At 35.7% G+C, this 16,208-nt stretch overlaps 1 protein-coding gene and 1 long non-coding RNA gene across 2 annotated transcripts; both read right to left on the reverse strand.

Annotated features, from left to right (window-relative positions):
* Positions 1 to 363: 363 nt before the first annotated feature.
* On the reverse strand, positions 364 to 3,519 carry LOC131644059 (pre-mRNA-splicing factor 38-like). The gene is made up of 6 exons (XM_058914453.1): positions 3,136 to 3,519; positions 2,890 to 3,011; positions 2,683 to 2,773; positions 2,398 to 2,527; positions 2,231 to 2,301; positions 364 to 1,175 (listed from the first exon to the last, which is right to left on the reverse strand). The coding sequence occupies exons 1-6, from the start codon at positions 3,423 to 3,425 to the stop codon at positions 707 to 709; spliced, it is 1,173 nt and encodes a 390-aa protein (XP_058770436.1). The 5' UTR covers positions 3,426 to 3,519; the 3' UTR covers positions 364 to 706.
* A 4,885-nt stretch (positions 3,520 to 8,404) lies between these two features.
* LOC131615980 (uncharacterized) lies at positions 8,405 to 10,172 on the reverse strand. Its single transcript, XR_009287991.1, has 4 exons — positions 10,133 to 10,172; positions 9,380 to 9,562; positions 9,116 to 9,291; positions 8,405 to 8,990 (listed from the first exon to the last, which is right to left on the reverse strand). It is a non-coding gene; the product is annotated as an uncharacterized LOC131615980 (long non-coding RNA).
* Between the last annotated feature and the right edge of the window lie 6,036 nt (positions 10,173 to 16,208).

Here is a 16,208-nt window from a genome sequence, read left to right on the forward strand (position 1 = left end):
AAGTGACAAAGCAATTTAAACGTGAAAGTGATGATGAGGATAATGAGAGAGAACTGTGCAAAAAAAGGATTCTCATGGGACGAAGATGCAGACCCTTGTTTTCTCCTAGCCCGCGGTACCTGAGTTATGATGAAGACAGGTTTCTCTTGCCAAAAATTACTTCCTGACAAATCCATGGTGCCATACTGCCAATCCTTTTAAATATGAATATTACATATCTTTTAGTTTTTGCATAGGTTCCATTTTGAACTTTGCAACTAGGTAGTGTTGCTTAATCATCATCACATTTTTTTCTATTCTTTTAAATTCTGAAATTTTCTATTTTGTATTCTGAAGAAAAGATTTGTATAATTTCACCATGCCTATTACAAGAGAAATCACATTGATTTTTTCCATTCATCAAACACTAATAGACTCCAGCATTACATGAATTGAACATAACACTTGCCTGTTCGGATTCATGTATAGTAATGAGAAAAAGGCAAACAAAACAAAAGCTATGGACATCCTAGCTCATACCGGTGCAGCTACATGAATACATACTTGTCTGAAAAACTATTCCTATTGAGTTGATAATTGCCACTCAGGGAAGTACATGGTACGGGAACAGAAAGCAGCATCAAGTGTCACTGTCACAAATCACAATGTAACATGCTATTGATTCTTCATTTAAAACCCAGTTCAAATTTATGCCATACCATTCAGATCACATCCTCAGTGGTTTCAAACCCAGTGAAGCTCGTATCCTGTTTGCTTCGGCAATCTCTGGATCTGGATGGTCAGTTCCGTCATCCTTCTTTTCCTTCTTTTCTTTCTTCTCCTTCTTCCTCTTTGGCTCCCCATCTTCAGCTCCATCTCCATGCCTTCTAGGACTAACGCTACTACGAGCATGTCTCTTCCTGTAGTCCCCACCATCATGTTCCTTGCGATCCCTGCTTCTACTTCGACTCCTTGAGTAGCTCCTCCTCCTACCACGGTCGCGATCTCTGTCTCTCCTCTCTCGCTCCCTGCCCTCTCTCTCACGACCATAATCCTTTTCTTCCCTCACACGATATCGGTCTCTGTCCCTCTCCCTATCTCTGTCCCTTTCCTTTTCCCTATCTCTGTCTCTATCTCGGCCACGACCACGCTCTCTGTCATAATCTCTATCATATTCTCTGTCATAGTCACGATCCCTATGAAAAGCACATCAAAAAATCAAATGATTAGTAAACTTCATAAGCCAACAAAATATTTTGAAGTCCATAACAGCACCAAGGATAAAAGGCCATCTATAGGTCAATATATCAAATGCTTTAACCATCAGCAACAACTTTACCACCATTTAGATGTATGTGCATGCAATGCAGTTCTTAAAATGACATAATAATTGTCACTTCACCACAACAATGCCCTCCCCAACAAGAAAGTAACAACTGTCTCCTTTTCAGATATCTCAGTTACATATTTAATTGAATCACATACTAACATGCTGAAAAGACAGGGGAAATACTACAACATTTTTTGTAAATGTTCGAGGACTGCAACGCTATGAAAGTTTCTGTGTATGTTCTTCCCAGTCTTGTAAATGTTTTATGTTTTCTTTATTAAAAACTCCAGAAGGAAGATTTTCCCTCGCAGTATAGTTTTGTTCTAGACTAATGAATTTTCTTACGTTATATAAAAGCTTCGCATAAAATTTAAACTCTCTTGTAGATGTTCAGTAGCCATAACTTATAAGTTATAACCATGTGGAGAATTATTCGTATTAAACTCAGATTAAAAAAATAGGTAATGAGATAACCAAACATTTATTTAAGAGGCCAAATCTAATCCTAAATATACATGACCATGATCATGAAGAATATTTAACAATGCAACAAAGCTGTTTGACCCATCATACTTCTCAACTGCACACTGTCAGTGCAGAGAAACCTGGCAGGATCATTTAATTTTACTATAGGAAGCGGTTGTATACCACAAATGGATTTTAATGCCATAGTGGAAACAGAAGTATAACTTAGTTAAGTTATATATGCATATGTAGTGTGTGTGTGGTGTGAGAGCAGGGCTCTGTGCACATTCAAAAACAGCTTCCAATATAAATCCAAAAGATACACTCATGCACAAAGTCAACTATAACCCAAAACAGCAATTTAAAAGTACAAGTGGAAAGCTATTTAAATGACAACATTCATATTAACACAATTCATACGAAGTTAGAAAACATTTGCAAGGTGAGAACTTTGACCTGTGTCTATGACTTTCGCGTCTTCTATCCCTATCTCTTTCACTTGCAGGGCTTCTCCCACGATAATAATCCTGCAAATTATTACAATCAAACGAATATATCATGACCACTTGCATTAATATCAAAAAACAATATGAAAAGTAGTTTGCTTAAAAAAAGCAAAGCACCTTCTCATGGGTCTTTTCTTCAAGCTCATCGGCAGGTTGTTCATTATCCTCATTCTCCTCTTCCTCCTCAAAATCCTCTTCAAGTGCACTTTGTCTAGGTTCTAATGAACCAAGAGATTCAAGAGTCCACCTACAGAAACAGATTAAAAATACTAAATTACTCCACACCACAAGTGCCCACTACTCAAAATACTAACAGACGGAACAAAAAGACACATAAACATATCATGCAAGTATATACTAAACGTTCCAATAGAGAAAAGAGAAAGAACAATAAAACAATACCTTTTCTTAATACGTGGCATAGCAATATCACAGGAATAATCCGTTGTGAGAAGTTCATCAATGACCTCATCAACATGCGTCAAACAAAACTCTGCAAAATCAAGAGCAACATGTAACCTTAACAAATAGGTAATAGATAATTACATTGCAAGTAGAATACAAAACACAACCATAATTTTTAGGTCACAATAACACTCAAAAACTTACGTCCATCAGCTAATTTTCGCCTCAGTTTTCTATAATCATTATACAACGGTTCCAGATAATGGTACACATCAGTATCAGATCCAGTAAGCCGCAAATAAAAAGCACCAAGTATCCTCACATACCTGCATTTCATTTTGAAAATTAAACATTAACAAATCAGGTTACTCAATAAAAGTATAATCCAAATCGAATACATTAATTAATGTATTAATGTATTCATAATAAGCCTAGGGTTAAAGTGAATACTTGTAATCATCGTTTTTTATGAACTCGATGACGATTTCTTTCTCGGGCTGAATCTGGAGCATTTTCATGACAAGGCACATGAAGGGAGTGGGTTTGCGGTTGCCACCATAGGTACCGCCGAGGTGGTCGAGCTCCATGGCCTTGTCGACTAAGGTCTCCGCCGTTAAACCGAAGCATTGTTCCTTCCAATATGTGTTCTGGTAGATCTTTGAGCGGAGAATCTTCTCCACTAGGTTCTGAGGGTTCGTTCCTCTTATGCTCTTCGCTGCTGGATCCGTACGATTCGCCATGCTAGTGATTATTGAAAGATGAGATTGGATTTCAAAAACCCTAAATCCTCTCCACGGGGGAGGAAGAATCAGAGCTCATCAAAACGCAGTTGTTCGATTTTATAGATATACTTTTTTTAAAAATTTTATAAATATAGTGTAATTAAAAATTACACATACATCCAATTACAATATTTTAAAATGTCAAATAGTATTTTAAATTTCAGTATGATTTGGCGCTTTACATTATCGTTATTGGTTGACAGTGTAAAAATAGTTTACCCTGTCAGTGCACCTTCCATTTTCTCTAAATATATTATATATTTATTATAATATGTTTTTGATGTAGTATTTTTTTTTACTTAAAAGATAGTACACTGTAAAAAATCTTTACGCTGTCGTCAAATCGAAACATTTTATTCTGTCATATCATATACTCCCTCGGTCCCACAATGAGTGATTCATTTGAAATAAATTGGTGTCCCAAAATGAATGATCTATTTCAATTTGAAATACACTTTTTTCCAATTTTATCCTTTAATTAATAAAAGTTTTATCATTTCCAATACATAATAAAGGTATTAAAGTAAAAATATTATTCTCTCTCTTACTTTCAACCAGTTTTCTTAATCTGTGTGAAATGGTGGGCTGGGTCACTCATTGTGACGGAGGGAGTAGTAACTTAATGATATACATTTTTTTATCATTCTATACAAATTCATTATTTCAAAAATATTTTAAAAAATTATAATTTTTAAAAAGATTCTTTTTCCAAAACTCTCTATTCCCCTCATTTCCAAACTCTCAAACAAAGCTCGAGTAAAATATACTCAAACTAGTTTATCACCTTCGTGGAAAAAAAATAGAAAGAGTGAAGAAATCATGAACATCACTCAAAAGATATATATATATATATATATGCATTTGTGTCATTTGATCATGTCTCACATATATATATATATATATATATATATATATATATATATATATATATATATATATATATATATATATATATATATATATATATATATATATATATATATATATATATATATATATATATATATATATATATATTACGAAACAACTTTTAAATTAAAATTAATTTTAAAATTTAAAAAATAATCATAACCAAACAACTTTAAATTTATTTTAAAAGCTCTTATTTTTAACTTTAACTTTAAAGTAACTTTTAAGACTTTAAAGTAGTTTGTGGATTCGTTCGTTAATGAATTATGTTTTGTGCTTGTTATGGATATGTTGGATTTTAGCAGTAATAAATATGTATCTTTATCATTCTGTTTTTACAACCTTCAGAACTTTAGAGTTGAAGACAAAAATAAGGGTTTGGCCGTTTGAGAATCCCAGTGGTAATCTTAGAGAAATAATGGTAAATTTCTTAGAGTTTGTTCTTGGAATTTGGGAAACCCTTTGAGTGTGTTTGGATGAAGTATTTTAATGAGGTAATGTAATGTTTTGAGGGAATTTAAAATAATTTGCACAAAATTTATTGTTTGGATACAAAAATGAAGAATTGTTAAAATGATGGAATTTTATGGAGTATTTCATCTAAGTTAAATTTAATCATTTTGAAATAACACCAAAAAACAAAGAATTTGAAATTCCTCTAATACTTCATAGAATGTATTTGTTACTATTATTTCTTCAAATTTTGCAAATTGGTCCTCATATTTTCTAAAATTACAAAATTAACCCCAAAAATTTTCAAAAATTGCAAATTGATCCTTAATAATTTTTAAAATTTACAATTTGGTCCTTTAAATTTTTAAAAATTGCAAATTGGTCCTTACTATTCAATTTTTTAATTTAGTCCAAAAAATTTTAATTTTATAAAAAATATCCAAAAATCTATCAATGAATTATCTTAATACTCCATCCAAACAAAATATTTTAAAAATGAATGGATTTCAATTGAATCATTTGAATTTCTTTGAATTTTAAATTCCTTAAAATATTTCAATTACCTCATCCAAACACACTCTTAAAGATATTTAAAGGGAATTGGTAAAAACTTCTAAATCATTGAGTTTGTGTGATTCAAATATAGAGTTGGAAAATTTGTAGAACACTTAGGTGAAAATAGTGTTTGTTATTGGAAACACTTGTTACTATTTTCTTGTAACTCATTTCTAATATTTTGTAACAACTCTTTGAAGTATAGTGAATAAGAGAGGTGTTCACTCCTTTAAAGTAGATTGTTTGATCGAATTGGATAAACAAAACATTGTGTTTCCGGTCTTTTATCTTCTTTTGTCAAGTTAAGTTATTGTCTTATTGCAAAGAGAGTTACTTTGTTGAAGATTCTTTATTTTGGTTGTCATTGTTCTCTGTTTTCACGATGGGGCAAAGAGATTTTATTTATAAGTGAGCAAGATAGGTTCTAAAAGGTAGATTGAGATGTTTTTTTAAAGACAACAATTTTGGTTTGTGTAAAGTGAATATGCAAGCGATCTTAACTCGAGAGAAGTGTATTGAAGCAGTGAAGATCCTAAATGGTGCAGTTTGTTGATAGTGTAACACCTCTAACCCCACGGAAAATATATTGCATAATCATAGTAAAATAGAATGCATATCAAGAGGGCGTCACATGTATTTCAAAATATACAACAAAATAAAACAACATAAATGCATCTGGTCATGTTCATCACACATTTTAATATCATGTTTCATATGCACATCACAACGGAATAATAAAGCGATACCAATAATGAAATATCATAACATAACGTCATAAAAGTATTAGGCACCAAGGCCACATCACATAATCTCAACGTATCCAAAATATAAAGAGAGCATAAGAACATCTCTCAAAACATAGACAATAAACATGAGTCAAACGATCCCCGTGTTACACAACCAGAGCATAAACTTTCTACCTAGAAATGCAATAAACGAAGGAATAGCTCATCAAACAAATCCTCGTAAGCAATCACCTCTACTCCTCGGTACCTAAGCGATGTCATACAAAACATCATTTCAATAGAAGGGTGACAATTCATATCATTATAGAAATATATAATAATAATAAGCAATGTATAACAACATACAACAAAGAATTCTACACACTTCACATATACATGTATTCAACACTTTATAAATACATATTACATGTTTGCATATACGACATGGCTCAATAGATTCAAGATAATCAAGTAAATCATTCACAATTATCACCAAAATAAGAATTACTCAATTATCACATAATAACACCAAACACGATTCACATTGACACATGTGACTCCAATGCGACTCAATACAAATGCATGTGGTACCAATGTCATCCTTAGCGGGAATCGCGTCCATCTCCAAGACAAATAACCAAAAAAAATAAGTTCGTCCTCTAGGCTTCAAACCCATCTCCAAGGTTTGGGACAAGTCACTAGTTTCCATGAAACTAACGAACCTCACCACTTTCTCACCTGATAAATGAATGCAAGTGCAAATATCGACAATCATATACAATTAAGACCACCATCTCCAAATAGTAATCATACAAGCATATATCCCATCATTCATCACATATGAACTCACCTCACATTTGCACAAACATACACATATTCATATTATCAATCACGCATGAAAACATCTTTATAACACTCACTAAATCAACACACCACAAATAACATATAGCAAACAATACCCAACAATGATATTCTCAACCAATTTCAATTCATGAAACACATAATCACTAAATTCAAGTATAATGTTTTCACAAAGAATTGTCTCAAAAACCATCCAAACATTTTCAGAAAATTCACCATAATTCATGATAAATCAATAGCATACATGATCTAGTTCAGTTTCCCAAAATATAAAATTTTGAAAAGCAGATCGTCCTAAGCCTGGCCTACCGCGCTAAGCGCCCTTGCGATTATGCAGAAAAATCTGTTACGAAACAGATTTTGTCCCACACGATTTTTCATCCCAAAATCCATCCAAACAGTCAAAATTCATGAAATAGAAGTATTCTAACATGTATTCATCATATAGCAACAAGTATTAACATCAAAACATGCTAAGGCGGGCGGCGGTTTTGGAGGGGCGGGCTATGACGGACGACGGACCTAAAATGTCAACCCAACCTGTCATTCTTTGGCGGGTGCGCGGGTCGGCCCGGCGGGCTACGACCCGTTTTGCCACCCCTAGCTCTCGGTGACCACCATACTCTGATACTCCTCCCGAACTAAATGATGGGCCAATCCTCAAATATAGCAGTGAGCTCTCGACGAGTAACGGTGTCCGGAGCAATTTGGAATGGAGATCTCAGAATCATTTGCACACGCCCAAACTATTGCTTGCACTGCTCCGGCAGGTATCTGACCATGGTGTTGGACCCACATGCCAACCATCAGGAATATAATGTAATACGGTTGGAGGGGACAACATCACCAGGGCCGGTCCAATCAATATGGAGGCTCTGTTTTAAATAAAAAAATAGGCCCAAAAAATAAAAATTTATATGGAAATTTTGAAAAAATTCGGATGTTTTGAAAAAAAACATGATTTTATGCCTATATTTAAAAATTAGGTGTAAAATGTTTTTGAAAGTAACTATTTAATACTTGTATTTAAGAAAATAGGTGTAAAATGTATTGTTTGAATAATTAAAAAAAATGGGGCCCCTAAATTTTGGGGCCCATAGCTATAGCTCTTGTTGCGCCTGCTAAAGGTCGGCCCTGAACATCACCGTAACCGAGGGCGTCCACTGAATGTCATCGAGAATACTGCGGTCGAGGTACACGCGATATGGACCCACCTTATTATTCCCCCTTTGGAGGATGTATCGTGCGACCCTGGGTATGGCATCAGTGTACACATGATCAATGTCGTAGTCGTGGATGCGGTGGAAGTATGAGATGATTCAGCCCTGAAACACAAATACGATAATATGTTAGTACTCCTTATGAAGATTTAAAAAAAATAGTCGAAAGAGGAAACCCCAATAAAGATATTCAACCAACTGCGAAAGAGTCGCATACAAAATCGATGGATACTTACCACCAATAACAGGATTACCAACAATATATAAATATTGAGTCTTCAATTTGGGGGTGGAGTTCTCAGACATCTAATTCCAATTCATTAGTGACAAATTGTCAACAGATTTTATACATACCATAATGAGAGGGTGGTTGGGACACCACCATTGTTTGCAAGAACCGATAACATTACAACGAAATATAAACATAATTTGGGTTAACTAGAATTAATTAAGGTATACAGGAAGGTATATGTCCAACGACCAGATATAGTCGATGGACAAATTGGTGAGTCAAAACCTAAAAACCTAGGCTGATAAAATTACAAATAGAAAGAACTATGCTACATAATTAATAGAATGAATCTCATCGTTGGGCCTGATCGGCAGTGTGGTTGCTAGTTGCAGATGAGGATGGTGCCTTACCATTCAAGACTCCGTTGTCCATAGGCGGAGAAGATCCCCACTTACCCTCTGATTCACTTGGTTCTATCACTTTGACAGACCCATCACTCAACCCAACAGCAAACTGGTTAGGTTCTAGTGGATGAGCCGCAATCACAAGAAGATACACAGCTTGGCTTCTGCAATACACAACAACACCAGCAAGCATCAAGTTACATAGATATTTTTTTCCCAATCCTTGAAAAAAATATTGAACATTTATTACAAACATTAAAGAGTGCAATCCACAAAAACTGAAACTTACATATTTAAAGCGGCTGATGACAAGCATATTGACGGGGCAATACGACATCTTAGTTTCAAGCTCTCCGCATCAAAAACCCCAATGTTTGCATCACAGAATGAAGCAAATATTAACTGACTGTTGCAGGATTACGCCGCATATGATATGGGAGCAGGCAGAACATCTTGGGGAATCCACTGCAGCAAAAGAATTTATGAGCATTTCTTGATTCCAATTTTGTCAGCAACCAGCAGTTCTTTACGAATATGGAGAGAAAAATCTTACCTGCCGAATGCGTTCCATCTTGGAGGCATCATATATTGCCAATTGAGTCTCATGGACTACCAATAAACGAAGTTGGTCAGAATGGAACTGAACACGTGTATCACCAACAGGTGGCTTTCCAGCAGGTAGTTGAATTGGGATTGATTTTCTTTTCTCCCATGTATCAATGCTTCATACACACAGCTGTACAACACGTAGAAATTCTCAAAACAAAAAAAAGGCAAAAACATAGCAAAGCAAAATGCCACATTTCCTAATGGGAGAATAATGCAATTGCTAAAAGTGGTTGGTGGAGGCACAAATATCTGTAAAAGGCAGATACTTCAACTTAAGCACCACAGAGAAGAAAATTATAAAGCCAAATAAAAATCCTCAAACTTAAGTCCAACAATCTAGCAACTCAAGAGTATGTACATCCAGTCATCATTCAGAACTCTTCAACCTTTTCTCAGCTAATCATAAAATTCTTAAAGGATAGACATTTAGAACTGAATAAGAAAAATAATTCTAATGAAGCCAACCTTCCTATTTTTTGTTATCTAATAGTCCAAATTTGGGAGCAATATAGTCTTTAAATTGAAAAGTATATCTAGCAAAAGAAGGATAATTACAAACGGTGGGAAGTAGGATAACCAACAAAACAATTTTTTTGGATCAAATCTCCAAAACAAATTATAAGGCACTAAACTGATTTACATAAAAGATTTCCCATGCCACTCAGAATCTTGTCAGAAAGATGGCTAAAGGACTTACGTGAGCATCAGCACCAGATGAAACCAGTATGTCAAGGAGACCAAAGCTCTTGCCCTAATCTAGAAATATGAAGCCTTCAAGATAGAGGATGATGAAAATATTGAGAAGATGTTTTCAAGATTTCAAACGCTAACTACTGGATTAAGAGTTCTGGACAAAGGCTACACCAAGGCTGATCATGTAAAGAAGATCATCAGAAGCTTGCCCAGAAGATGGGGTCCAATGGTGACTGCATTCAAGATAGCAAAGAATCTGAATGAAGTCTCTTTGGAAGAGCTAATCAGTGCCTTAAGAAGCCATGAGATGGAGCTGGATGCAAATGAGCCTCAGAAGAAAGGTAAGTCTATTGCATTAAAATCTAATTATAAAAAATGCACTAACGCTTTTCAGGCTGAAGAAGTAGATTCTGAAGAATCAGAATCAGAAGAAGAAGATGAACTGTCCATGATCTCCAGAAGGGTAAACCATCTTTGGAAGAGCAAGCAAAGGAAGTTCAAGAGCTTCAGAAGTTCAAAGAAGCCTGAAAGAGGAGAATCTTCTGGAGGCAGAAGATCTGACAAGAAGAAGGTCATAAGCTATGAGTGCAATGAGCCTGGACACTTCAAGAATGAATGTCCAAAACTTCAGAAGGAGAATCCCAAGAAGAAGTTTCATAAGAAGAAAGGTCTTATGGCGACATGGGATGATTCTGAATCAGAATCAGAATCAGACTCTGAAGGAGAGCAAGCAAATCTTGCACTAATGACCACAGTGGATGATGGATCAGAATCTACATCAGAATCAGATTCTGAAGAGGTATTTTCTGAACTATCTAGAGAATAGTTAGTTTCCAGTTTAACTGAACTTCTGGAACTCAAGGCTCATCTTAGTATCAAATACAAAAAGCTGAAAAAGCAATTTGAATTTGAAACTAAGAAGCTGGAAGTGGAAAATTCTGAACTGAAGGAAAAAGTTTTAAAATTATCCAAAGATATTGAATCTCCTTCTGAATCAGAAAAATTCATTCCTAGTCTCAATCATATTTTGAAAGAATATGACTCGAGCTTCAGAAAGTTCCTATCTAGAAGTATTGGCAGAAGTCATCTTGCTTCTATGATATATGGTGTTTCTGGAAACAAAAGGTTTGGTTTTGGCTATGAGGGTGATACCTCACACAAATTTGAACCTGTTGATGATTTGAAAATCACATACAAGCCATTGTATGATCAGTTCAAATATGGCCACGCACATGATATTAGGCTCACTTCACATGCCAAAAGCTTTAACACTACACACACCAAAAAGCAAGTGACACAACCTAAAAAATATCATGCTGCCAAACCTAAAGAATATCATGTTGTTCCTCTTGTTACTTATCATGCTAAACCCAAGTTCAATCAGAACTTGAGGAAAACTAACAAGAAAAGACCCAAGAAATTGTGGGTACCTAAGGAGAAGATAATTTCTGTTGCAAATATCCTTAGCAGCAAAGAAGACAATGACTCTGGGTGCTCGCGACACATGACGGGAAGAAGGTCTATGTTCCAAGACCTGGTGCTTAAATCTGGCGGAGAAGTCAAGTTTAGAGGAGATCAGAAGGGCAAGATTATTGGCTCTGGAACCATAAGTATTGGTTACTCTCCTTCCATAACTAATGTACTTCTTGTAGAAGGATTAGCGCATAACTTATTGTCCATAAGTCAATTAAGTGACAATGGTTATGACATAATCTTCAATCAAAAGTCTTGCAAGGCTGTAAGTCAGAAGGATGGCTCAATCCTATTTTCAGGCAAGAGAAAGAACATTTATAAGATTGATCTTTCAGATCTTGATAAGCAGAAGGTGACTTGCCTTATGTCTGTTTCCGAAGAGCAATGGGTCTGGCACAGAAGATTAGGACATGCTAGTTTGAGAAAGATTTCTCAGATTAACAAACTAAATATGGTCAGAGGACTCCTAAATCTGAAATACAAATCAGATGCTCTTTGTGAAGCATGTCAGAATGGCAAGTTCTCCAGACCTGCATTCAAATCTAAGAATGTTGTCTCTTCCTCAAGGCCGTTAGAACTTCTGCACATTGATCTGTTTGGACCAGTCAAAACAGCATCTGTCAGAGGGAAGAAATATGGATTAGTCATCGTAGATGATTATAGCCGCTGGACACGGGTAAAGTTCTTAAAACACAAGGATGAGTCTCATTCAGTGTTCTTTGAATTCTGCACTCAGATTCAATCTGAGAAGGAGTGCAAAATCATAAAGGTCAGAAGTGATCATGGTGGTGAATTTGAGAACAGATTCTTTGAGGAGTTCTTCAAAGAAAATGGTATTGCCCATGATTTCTCTTGCCCTAGAACTCCACAACAAAATGGATTTGTAGAGCGAAAGAATAGGACTCTACAAGAAATGGCCAGAACCATGATCAATGAAACCAATATGGCTAAGCACTTCTGGGCAGAAGCAATAAACACTGCATGTTATATTCAGAATAGAATCTTTATAAGATATATTCTAAATAAGACTCCTTATGAATTGTGGAAGAACAGAAAGCCCAACATTTCATATTTTCATCCTTTTGGATGTGTTTGTTTCATTCTGAATACTAAAGATCATCTTGGTAAGTTTGATTCTAAGGCACAAAAATGTTTCCTTCTTGGATATTCTGAACGCTCTAAAGGCTACAGAGTATACAATACTGAAACATTGGTTGTAGAAGAATCAATCAATATCAGATTTGATGATAAGCTTGGTCTTGAAAAGCCAAAGCAGTTTGAGAATTTTGCAGATATAGATATTGATATATCAGAAGCTGTAGAACCAAGAAGCAAAGTTTCAGAAGCTGAAAAATCTCAGAAGCAAAGAATCAGAAGATCAAGTTGCTGCATCTTTAGAGAATCTCAGAATTTCTGAAGAGCCAACAGTCAGAAGATCTTCGAGACTCACCTCAGCTCACTCAGAAGATGTGATCCTTGGGAAGAAAGATGATCCTATCAAAACAAGAGCATTCCTTAAGAACAATGCAGAATGTCAATTAGGTCTTGTTTCTTTGATCGAGCCAACTTCTGTTGATCAAGCTCTAGAAGATCCAGACTGGATAATTGCCATGCAAGAAGAACTTAATCAGTTTACAAGGAATGATGTATGGGATCTTGTTCCTAGACCAAAAGGATTCAACATCATTGGTACAAAGTGGGTTTTAAGAAACAAGCTCAGTGAGAAGGGAGAAGTGGTTAGAAACAAAGCCAGACTGGTGGCTTAGGGATACAGTCAGTAAGAAGGGATTAACTATACAGAAACCTTTGCATCAGTGGCCAAGTTAGAATCTATTCGCTTATTAACTTCTTTTGCCACTCAGCATAACATCACTCTGTATCAGATGGATGTTAAGAGTGCCTTCTTAAATGGTTATATAGATGAGGAAGTCTATGTCCACCAACCTCCTGATTTTGAAGACTCTAAGTCTCCAGAACATGTTTTCAAACTGAAGAAATCATTGTATGGATTGAAGCAAGCTCCTAGAGCTTGGTACGAAAGATTAAGTTCTTTCCTTCTGGACAATGGTTTCACTAGAGGACAAGTGGATACGATTCTCTTCTGTAAAACATCTAAGAAGGACATTTTAATTTGTCAAATTTATGTTGATGATATTATTTTTGGAACATCTAATGCTTCACATGGAAAGGAGTTTGCTAAGTCTATGCAGGCTGAATTTGAAATGAGTATGATGGGTGAACTCAAGTACTTTCTTGGGATTCAAATCAATCAAACTTCTGATAGAACTTATGTTCATCAAACGAAGTATGTGAAAGAACTTCTGAAGAAGTCTAATCTTTCTGAAAGCAAAGAAGCCAAAACTCCTATGCATCCAACGTGTGTTCTAGGTAAGGATGAGGTAAGTAAGAAGGTAGATCAGAAGTTGTACAGAGGTATGATGGGATCTCTTTTATATCTTACTGCTTCTAGACCTGATATTCTATTCAGTGTTTGTCTGTGTGCTAGATTCCAATCAGATCCTAGAGAATCTCACTTAAATGCTGTTAAGAGAATTCTGAGGTATCTGAAAGGTACTACTAATGTTGGTTTAGTCTACAGAAGATCTAAAGAGTACAACTTAGTAGGATTTTGTGATGCTGACTATACTGGAGATAGAATTGAAAGGAAGAGTACTTCTGGAAGTTGTCAATTTCTAGGAAGTCATCTGATCTCCTGGTACAGCAAGAAGCAAGCTACCATTGCCCTCTCAACAACAGAAGCAGAATATGTTGCTGCTGCTGGTTGTAGCATACAAATGCTCTGGATGAAGAGTCAGCTAGAAGATTATCAAATATATGAGAGTAACATTCCTATCTTCTGTGATAATACTTCTGCCATATGTTTATCTAAGAATCCTATCTTACATTCCAAAGCTAAACATATTGAGATTAAACATCATTTCATTAGGGACTATGTTCAGAAGGGTGTTCTCTCTTTAAACTTTGTGGATACAGACCACAAATGGGCTGATATCTTTACAAAACCCCTTGCTGAAGATAGGTTTAAGTTCATTCTAAAGAATATCAGTATGATTTATGCCCAGAATGAGAAGATGAGAAGATCTTATGTATGGTTAACTTCTGAAATGTGTTGGGATTATGTGCATATAAGAAGGTCTGATAATGATCAGTTAGAAGTTCTGATTCTGTTATTACTAACGTTTCATTATCTAAGTTGATTCAGAATCTCTTTAAAGTAAAACAGCTGTCACCAGTTTTCCAAAAAACGAACACATGTTTACTATTTCTAGACAAGCATGCGTGCAGTTGAGGAGACGCCGCCCTAGGTAACTGTGCAAATCATTTCATTTTGTCACTTTATCTCTCCTAACGTCATTTCTCATTAAATGCAAATTGATGTCATGTTTTTCTGTAATCATTTCACTTAAACCATATTGCATTTATTATTTTCTTTTATTCATCTTTTAAATACCCCGCTTCATCTTCGTTTCATCTTTTTCGCTCTCTCTCTTCATTCGTCTCTCTCTTTCTGCATTCATCGCATTAACTCTAGCTTGTGTCTGTAACTAAGCATTTCACCATGAATCCTACATCAAGTTATTCAAGCCCAACAGAAGTTTCTTCCACTCAACTGGTTCTGAGCAAGCGTGGTTTTGCTCTGTTGAAGACCTGTTCCATTCCTACTGAAGAGATGGAAGTTCTTTGTGAGTCGTATGTTGACTTTGAAAATCTGAAAGCAAATGGTTTCCATCCTGATGCAAGGATCTTGGCACAAGGCTGGTCAAACTATCTTGGTAGATTGGTTGGACCAATTTATCCGACTCTTGTGAAAGACTTCTGGGCTCATGCAACCGTTACTCCAACTGCTATCATCTCCTTCGTGCTAGGGCATGAAGTTGTGATAACTGACAAACTGATCAGGAAACTGTATAACTTGGATGATGAAGAAGGATGCACTGGTCCTCTTCATGGTAGAGTTAGTTGGCTACAGGTTGAAAAACAAATCTCGTTTGCTACTGGTACTGAATCTCATAAAACTGGTACATTGAGGGCGTTCTATCAAGTTTGGGCTGAAATTATTCTGGGTTCTCTCCATCAAAGAAGGCAATCGTTCTCCTCCTCTTACATCAGTCCTGATCACAAATACACTCTCTTCTGCATTGGAAGAAGAATTGAACTGAATATCTCTAACATTCTGTTTCAGAATCTGAAGTTGGCTATTGAAGAGTCAAGAGATGAAGAACGTGAGAAGTACCCTCACCTTCCCATATACTATTCCTTTCGCCAGAATGATCTCAGATATTCTAATAGAAAGTGATTTGATGGACTCTCTAAGGACTATTGGAACGTCCAGGTTCTTTGGAATGATTCATGGCCCTGTCATCAATGGTGTTGATTTGTTAAGATTGCAACTTATCAGGGAGACAACTTCTGCTCCTGTGATCCCCACAGATATTCTGTCTAGAAGAACTCCTGTGGAAGGCTTTGCTACATTGTTCCAAGCAGAACTTCACAAGGCCGTTAAGCATTACTTGGAAGCTTCTGTTAGAACTCAATCTTCTGTTGATCCTACGTGGATTCGTGGAAGAGTGCTTCCTTCTCAAGCT

The sequence above is a fragment of the Vicia villosa genome, linkage group LG1 (genome assembly GCF_029867415.1).
Source record: "Vicia villosa cultivar HV-30 ecotype Madison, WI linkage group LG1, Vvil1.0, whole genome shotgun sequence".
In the NCBI taxonomy this organism is placed as follows: domain Eukaryota; kingdom Viridiplantae; phylum Streptophyta; class Magnoliopsida; order Fabales; family Fabaceae; genus Vicia; species Vicia villosa.

What these genes read in the sequence shown, in the direction of transcription:
- LOC131644059 (XM_058914453.1), bottom strand. Translation starts at nt 3,425, where the DNA reads ATGGCGAATCGTACGGATCCAGCAGCGAAGAGCATAAGAGGAACGAAC. An exon ending in ATAAAAAACGATGATTACAA is followed by an intron (nt 3,012 to 3,135) that starts GTATTCACTTTA and finishes AATGAAATGCAG; the next exon opens with GTATGTGAGGATACTTGGTG. An exon ending in ATGCCACGTATTAAGAAAAG is followed by an intron (nt 2,528 to 2,682) that starts GTATTGTTTTAT and finishes CTGTTTCTGTAG; the next exon opens with GTGGACTCTTGAATCTCTTG.